Source organism: Eurytemora carolleeae, unplaced genomic scaffold (assembly GCF_000591075.1).
Source record: "Eurytemora carolleeae unplaced genomic scaffold, Eaff_2.0 scaffold2202, whole genome shotgun sequence".
Lineage (NCBI taxonomy): Eukaryota > Metazoa > Arthropoda > Copepoda > Calanoida > Temoridae > Eurytemora > Eurytemora carolleeae.
This window is the reverse complement of record NW_019398111.1, coordinates 16,216-25,185: the sequence shown is the minus strand read 5'-3', so window position 1 is coordinate 25,185 and position 8,970 is coordinate 16,216. Positions and strand designations below refer to the sequence as shown.

The 8,970-nt window shown below is 31.5% G+C and overlaps 1 protein-coding gene across 2 annotated transcripts; it reads left to right on the top strand.

Annotated features, from left to right (window-relative positions):
- The first annotated feature begins 7,349 nt into the window (after positions 1–7,349).
- On the top strand, positions 7,350–8,649 carry LOC111716826 (uncharacterized). Of its 2 annotated transcripts, XM_023492322.1 has the most exons (3): positions 7,350–7,457; positions 7,901–8,312; positions 8,343–8,649. In XM_023492322.1, the coding sequence occupies exons 1-3, from the start codon at positions 7,446–7,448 to the stop codon at positions 8,576–8,578; spliced, it is 660 nt and encodes a 219-aa protein (XP_023348090.1). In that variant the 5' UTR covers positions 7,350–7,445; the 3' UTR covers positions 8,579–8,649. The 2 variants fall into 2 exon arrangements, with proteins under 2 accessions (XP_023348090.1, XP_023348089.1); XM_023492321.1 differs by having other exon boundaries at positions 7,901–8,649.
- Positions 8,650–8,970: the final 321 nt, after the last annotated feature.

Below are 8,970 nucleotides of genomic sequence, written 5' to 3'. Positions count from 1 at the left end.
AATTTTAATTTTCTTTTAAATGGTTTTACCTCACATTTTTGCTCATACACCTGGTCACAATTTGTCTCAAGACGGTGTTCACATCTAAGCCAAAACATATTTAATTTTGCAGAAATACCTACATAAATCAGTATAATATAGCTCTTCGCTCATTTATTAATATATTTTAATTATGTTCGTTATAGTTGGTCAACTAGTTGGACCAAATTTTTCAAGAAACCAATGGGTTCCCCCGGTGTGACATAGGCTAAAAATAATTTGGAAATTTTTCATATCGACGGGCAACGCCGGGCACTTCAGCTAGTAGTTCCAAAAATAAAGCTATTCGCTCAAATATATTTATATTTCGATTTTTCGCTTCACATTTTTTTGACAAAGAAATCAACTGTACATTATTTTCATGCTTTGCCAGCAATCCTCGGTATTAGATCTTTATTCAATACATGTTTATATATTTGTTAGATATAACTGGGAAGCCAAGCGGCTGGACCAAATTGGCTAATCTCTTTTTTTAGGGAACTCATGGAAGATAGGCTAAAAAAAGTCGAATTTTTTTTCTTCAAAAAAATCGGGTTAAAAAATAATTTTTTTTTTCAAATAATATGTAAGGAAAACGCTAATTTTGAAATCGTTAAAAATAATGTTAAAACTTCCGAACAAGGAATAACCAAGATCACGTTTCCAACTCTCAAATTTTAAGTTTCGACTAAGTAACAGTAGTAAATTNAAGAAGATTGTCATCATATTTCATAATCGCATAACGACACCCGTCCCAGCCTGTTCTGAGAAATGAAATTACAATCAAATATATGTTTAAAGGGACTATTTCAACTAGCTATATTTATTGATTTAAATTAAAATTCAAAGATGAATTAGATTTTAGGTAATTGAAAACTGATTATTTTTGATTAAACTTGTGTAATGGGAACCCAGCGTTGCCCAGTGCAGTATTTGGTAGTCCCAACGTTTACCCGAGCTATGACGTAAATTATAACGATTTTAACTATTTTTCCCTATACAAGTGGACCCACAAAAGTTAAAATCTCAAAACCAAGCTAAGAACGTATCCTCGTGGTACTACCAAGTTCCCCAATACAAATTTGAGATGAGTTATGATCTGACAGACAAACAGACATAAAAACAGTGATTACAACTTTATATCTACAGGGTGTCCCAATGAACATGGGAATTCAGTGACGAATTCGATATCGTCTGTTTAAATAATTCTTTGATTTAGTATTGTGATACCTACTGAGAAAGCTGTAATCTGTATGATTTTCGTCTGCTATGTTCACATTTTGTTTGTTTATGTTTTGACTGCATAAGGGTGTACTTAGTAAGACAAGAAAATTATAGTATACAAACAGAGTAAAATTGTCCGTCTACACTGCTCATCTTTTCATCTTGGAAAGACATTAAAGGCACATCTTTACAACCATTTACCGTTTTCATAAAATAAACTTTAGCAGACATAGTAATATTATGGCTTTTGAAGTTAGGTATTACAATGCTAATTTATAACAAAGACGATATCGAATTCGTCACTGAATTCCCATGTTTATTGGGACACCCTGTATATAGATACGGAAAAAGGAAAACTTTCTAATGCCAAATTTGTTTTCTGTTGTTGACAAATTATACAGGGGGACACATAAAAATAATAAATATGAAGAGGACTTTTAATTTTAGACTGAAACTATGAATTAAATATGATAATGAACATATAAGAAAGCAATTCTGTAGCGGATATAAACCAATTTTTCTTAAGAAGAGTTGAATTTCGAGGTACTCAAACAACTAATTGGTCTATTACAACATCAAATACACAAAATACTGCTGAAATGTCATCTTCATAGTCCACTGTGTTATGGGTATCTCTGTATTAATTTGAACAAAACATACCATTCTACATTTAGGCTTGTATCTCTGAGGGGAGCTGTCTAGCCTAGAGACTAAAACTAAACAGATGAACATAAAGCCAAGTTTCATAATATTAGTTGTAACATATAGTTTTATCTGTAAACATCTTGCAGAATAAAATAGAATGGAATGATATTAGTAGTAATATATAGTTTTATCTGTAAACATCTTGCAGAATAAAATAGAATGGAATGATATTAGTTGTAATATATAGTTTTATCTGAAAACATCTTGCAGAATAAAATAAAATGGAATAATATTAGTTGTATGATATAGTTTTAGCTGTAAACGTCTTGCAAAATTAAATAGAATGGAAAATATTAGTTGTAAGATATAGTTTTATCTGTAAACATCTTGCAGAATAAAATAGAATGGAATAATATGAGTTGTAACATATAGTTTTATCTGTAAACATCTTGCAGAATAAAATAGAACAGAATAATATTAGTTGTAAGATATAGTTTTATCTGTAAACATCTTGCAGAATAAAATAAAACAGAATAATATTAGTTGTAATATATAGTTTTATCTGTAAACATCTTGCAGAATAAAATAGAATAGAATAATATTGGTAAAAATATATATTTTGATCTGTACACTTATTGTAGAAAAAAATATACTGTGCAATTTGCATTTTAGAAAATTTAAAAATTTATACTGTGCAATATGCATTTTTAGAAAATTTAAAAATTAAATAATTTTAAATTTTGTTTGAAAAAAATTTAATAATTTTTTTCAATTTGTGGAACATTGGCCCATAGGCTTATATTTGAATAATAATATTTTGTAATTTCGAGTTAACCTGCACGCAAAGACTGCAATGTCTAAATCATCACAACGCGGTACCATTAAAACCTTAATCTGATCTGAAATGTGGAAGATATCGTCGTTTGTCTGACTCGAAAAGTGTTAATTTCTGTGCGCTTCTTCCATGCTTATTAAAAACAAGAAATGCGCAAATCACTTTCGCAGAGAACCCGCAAATGAAAAGAAAATAAACATTTTAAAGATACAAAAACATTGATAACTAATTCATACTTGATCAGACAAAGGCTTAAAGGGGAACCGTTGTAAATCTGTTATTGCCATCTTTGATTAGAGGATCAATTCAGATTACTCTTACAGTCCCATTAAATACTTTCTACTGTTTGATTTTGATTAAAAATTCACTCAAAATTAAGTTTCCTTTATAAATCTATTTGATCTCTTGAAATATTTAAAGAAAAATTTAATATTTTTTTCAATTTGTGGATTTTTGGCCCATATAGGCTAATATTTAAATAATAATATTTTGTAATTTCGAGTTAACCTGCACGCAAAGACTGCAATGTCTAAATCATCACAACGCGGTACCATTGAAACCTTAATCTGATCTAAAATGTGGAAGATATCGTCGTTTGTCTGACTCGAAAAGTGTTAATTTCTGTGCGCTTCTTCCATGCTTATCAAAAACAAGGAATGCGCAAATCACTTTCGCAGAGAACCCGCAAATTAAAAGAAAATAAACATTTTAAAGATACAAAAACATTGATAACTAATTCATACTTGATCAGACAAAGGCTTAAAGGGGAACCATTGTAAATCTGTTATTGCCATCTTTGATTAGAGGGTCAATTCAGATTACTCTTGCAGGCCCATTAAATACTTTCTATTGTTTGATTTTGATTAGAAATTCACTCGAAATTAAGTTTCCTTTATAAATCTATTTGATCTCTTAGTTGTAAAGGTCGTAAGAAAACTGAAAGAAGATTGTCATCATATTTCATAATCGCATAACGACACCCGTCCCAGCCTGTTCTGAGAAATGAAATTACAATCAAAGATAGATTTAATGGTACTGTTAGCAGTATTACAACTATATTTATTGATTTAAATGTTAGATTCACACGCTCCCTTTTAACCTTTCTCAAATTAAAATTCAAAGATCAATGAGATTTTAGGTCATTGAAAACTGATTATTTTTTATTAAAAATCGAATTATAGATGCAATTAAGGAAATTAACATAATTTAAAACTTTTATCAAAAAAAATATATTTTTTTTCTCTGTGTTTCTCAGTGAATTGTTTGAAGGGTACCATTGTGAACTTCAAACAATTATATCTAGAATAAAAGGGAAGGTTTAGGACTAAATCTCAGTTCCTACATCTGGCAGATAAAGCTTTATACGTAACGACATTAAATAATTATGTTTTAAACATTTTTTATGAAAATAATTTTGAGGTTTTTTTAGACAATAATGAGGTGAGAGAAAACAGCTATGCCATTTCCCCTTTGTATGTATTTGTAACATAACTTTTAAATTTTGGTTTGACAATTTGAAAATATGATAGAGTTTGAAAAAGATGGTTTTAATCTGTTCGGTTTCTCAATGAGGTATTTACTAAAGAGAGGGGATAGGGTTTTTATATTTCATTTGCAACCTTAATAATAGTGAGAGAGCGTCAAATTGTATTTCAGGGTTTATGTACACGTACTACGAATGTATGTTACTTTAAGCGGACCAAACTGTTCATATCCTCACATTGCTTTGTTTACATTGAAAACATACTGCGTACTTTAGAGAAAAAAGGTGGGGCCATTTTAAAATATTTTTTTAAGATAAGTAAGTAAAATTTATTTAGCGTTGCCCAGGATATTCATATTTCCTCCCGCCGTTTATCAGCACTTGGTCGTAAATTACGATTTTATCTATTTTTCGCTATTAAAGTCGACCCACTCAACTTGGAATCTCAAAACATTCCTATGGTTCTCCTGAGTTCCCCAATTAATATTTGATGCAAATCCGTCCAAGGGTTCATGCATTATGCTCGATCGGACATACAAACAGACAGACAAACAAACAGACACCCAGACATCAATACAGAGATTACAACTTTTTATATATAATATATAACCAATGACTATCATTTATATTTTGGTTGAAGGGTCTACAACAGTCACAACAGTCACAGCAGTTACAACAGTTACAACAGTGACATCAGTCACAACAGTCACAACAGTCACAGCAGTCACAACAGTCACAACAGTCACAACAGTCAGAACAGTCACAGAAGTCACAAAAGTCACAACAGTGACATCAGCCACAACAGTCAAAACAGTCACGTCAGTGCCTTAATTTCAATTCAAAGAATAACATTTCCGATTCAAAACAGAAACTTATTGAACGCTGGCCATTTCCTTCATTTTCTCTAGCATGCAAATCCGCAAGTCTTCTTCGCGCATAAAAATCATCATTGATAATTCAGTTAGAAAAAAAGAGTAGATATTACTCATCCTTGATGAAAAAGTCCCTATAAGCCCATAAAGTGAAAATACTGTGGATTTGGTTTGTTTACAATTGCAAGATAATAAATACTGGTTTATACCAGATTATGCAGATTTAATTTACCAATTATACAAACATGTTTCGCTTTTTTCTTTTTATATTGTTTTTTTTTTGGCGGCTCTGTTTCTAGTTAAAAAAAAACTCTGTAGATTTAAAGATTATATTGAATTAACAAGAATAGAAAGTTAAATTCATTAAAGAAACCGAGCGCAATTAGCCCTTCGGTTAGTCCTGAGGGAGAAACTAGAAAATAGTAACAGTACTTAGTAACAGTACTTAGTAATAGTACTTAGTAACCTTACTTAGCAACAGTACTTAGCAACAGTACTTTGTAACAGTACTTTGTAACAGTACTTAGTAACAGTACTTAGTAACAGTACATAGTAGCAGTACTTAGTAATAGTGATTTGTAACAAGACTTAGTAACAGTACTTAGTAACAGTACTTAGTAACAGTACTTAATAACAGTACTTTGTAACAGTACTTTGTAACAGTACTTAGTAACAGTACTTAGTAACAGTACTTTGTAACAGTACTTAGTAACAGTACTTAGTAACAGTACTTAATAACAGTACTTTGTAACAGTACTTAGTAACAGTACTTAGTAACAGTACTTAGTAACAGTACTTAGTAATAGTACTTAGTAACCTTACTTAGCAACAGTACTTAGCAACAGTACTTAGAAACAGTACTTAGTAACAGTACTTAGTAACAGTACATAGTAACAGTACATAGTAACAGTACTTAGTAACAGTGATTTGTAACAATACTTAGTAACAGTACTTAGTAAAATACTTAATAACAGTACTTTGTAACAGTACTCAATTCCTTTGTCTCAAATTCAAGTTCTGTATTTCACAAATAGACATATTTAGATATATTTAAATATATTTAAATATATTTTTATAAATTTAGATATATTTAGATATCTTTTTAGATATCTTCAGATATATTTAGATATATTTATATATATTCAGACATATTTAGATATATTTAGATATATTTGGATATATTTAGAATTACTTAGATTTATATAGAAATATTTAGAAATATTCAGATATCCCAAGTTATCTTAAGATACATTTAGTGAAATATTTACTCCTCTAGTATCCAACGCGCATACCATTCAGGAGATATTAACGCTACGGGGCGCCCTGAGATCCGGTCTACAGGCTGTTTCTTATTTTATTTTGTATTACAGGGTGTCTTTTTTTTACTTTGACTACCCAATGTGTTCCAGAATACTTTTCTTTATTTACAGGGTTTCCCATGATCCTTTTTTAATATATTACAGGGTGGCCCAGGATGGTTTTCTTAATTTAATACTTGCAAATTCATGACAACTTGGAGTTCTGAAATTTTAAGAATTTTATCATTCTAATACAGCAATATAAAGTAATATTTATCAATGCTTTTATGACTTTAACTCTTAACTAAATGAATTTAGAACAAATATAAGGGTTTAAGAAAGATTTAAGAAGGAGTTTGCAATCATCCAGAATAAAAAATGTTATAAAAAATTAAGCTTTATCGGGTTTATAGGTCTTTTTAAAAGCTAAAAAAAAAATCATTCACCAAACCCGTACTGCAGTCATATTCTATATACGGTATCCCATTTATCTTTTTCTTTATATTGTGAAGTAACTGCAGCTTGAATTTCGTAATTTTAAGAATTTATCATCTTAAGTTCTAAATCCTTAAAACAGTTGAAAAAATGCAAATTCTACAGAAAAAGTACAAAGAGAAATTCGAAAAATATTTGTGATAAACATTGAAAATATTTTTTTACAAAAATTCTAAATACTTTTCCAAAAAGAATTCAAAGATTTTTGTTAAATCATAAAATTGGTTTGTCATTTTACGCGCCTTGGTTAGAAAAATGCTCAAGGCAGAAATTGTGTGCGTCGGAGAAATTCAGGCAACGCGCACACAACACACAGCTGAGAATTTTCACATGGTGAAAAAAATATATTTCAATTTTTAATTTTTTAAAATCTTATCATCAAATATATAGCATCAAACTTATATAACTAAAAATCAAGATAAAATAAAAATAAAGTATAGAAAGTTGAATAAGTTTAACCCCTGTGCGCTTCTTTACGAGAAAGTCTCGGCAACGCCCAGAAATGTGCGCGCGCAGTATGTATATAATGGCTATGTGCGCATCTCAACAGATATAGTTGCAACACAGAGCTCGAGATGAAACTCCTGGTAAACACTTTTTATAATATCCTTTGTAAATTTGTCTTTTTTCACTCTTTAGCTTCAATGCTTTTATAAGATTAAAAGCAAACATTTTCTTTCTAAAGGTTAAAAACTTTTATCATCTTGATTTTTTATATATTAAGTGCATATTTTGGACTGGTTAACAAAGGTCTTCATTGTTTGTAAAAAGAAACATCATTTTGGACTAAAGTTATAAGAAAAATAATATTAGAGAGAAAATTTTAATTACACTTTTAAATAATTCTTAAAAGCTGCAGTCTTTCAAAATCATAATTTAGGGCTTGAAAAAATCCAACTAGTGCAGTTTAAAAGAAATGCTTCAATTTTTGTTTTAAATTATACTTGATACTTTCAGTATGCATCTTAAAAGCTCTAAGGAGAAAGAAAATATTCTCCGATTATAAAACTAATTTCTCTTTGTTTTCTAGTTGGTGTTTGTCGCTGCCGTCAGTGCCGCCCCTGAGGCTGACCCCCAGTTTGCCTACGCCGTGGGATCCAGCCCACTGGTATATGCTGCTGCCCCCTACCCACTTGTACACCACGCTGTACAGTACACCGTCCCTGCAACCGGATGCAGAAACGATGCCGGCGCTATTGTTCCCTGCGCTGGAGCCGTTCCCTTTGTTGCCCCCTTTGCCGCTCCTTTGTCCGTAGTTGCACCTGCTGCTGTTGATGAACCTGCTGCAGATGAGTCTGCCGTTGTGGTTGAGAGGAAGAGGAGAGAAGCTGAAGCTGAACCTGAAGCTGCTGCTGATGCTGATGCAGAGGCTGATCCTTGGCTATTGTATGGAGGTTATGGATATGCTGCTCCTTATGCCTACCATGGATACTCTCCCTACGCCTACCACAGAGGTTACTACGGACACTACCCCTACGCCTATGCCCATCCCTACGCCCACTACTCCTACTTTGGTAGAAAGAAGAGGGATGCTGATGCTACACCTGAAGCTGATGCTGATGCTTACTATGGATACCCTTATGCTTATGGATTAGGATATGCTGCTCCCTACGCCTATGGATATGCTGCTCCCTACGCCTATGGATATGCTGCCTATGGTGGATGCAGAAACAACTACGGAGCCCTTGTCCCTTGTGCCGGCAGATAATTTTAAAACTGGGAATTTTTATTAAAATTTTTGGCTTTTTCATTCTTTGAATAAATAAATTTTATGTTATATTTTCATAATTTTTGTCAGTAATGTGTGAATTCACTAAACATGTGGTCATATCTCTAAACAGTGACACAAGTTCATAACAACAGCCGATCATAAGAACTTGTATATAAAACTAGATTTGTAATAAAATAAAAGGAAAAAGTTGTCAAAGTTAAATGGAGAATTAGATCAGGGATAAAATGTGGAGAAAACATTGTATTTCTGGTAAAAGACTCTTTCTTAGTTTCATAAACAGAAAAAAATGAAAGGTTGATTCTATTTAAATAGAGGGTCTCCTGAACTTATATAATCATTTCCTTTGATAACTAAGCACCCCCCCCCCC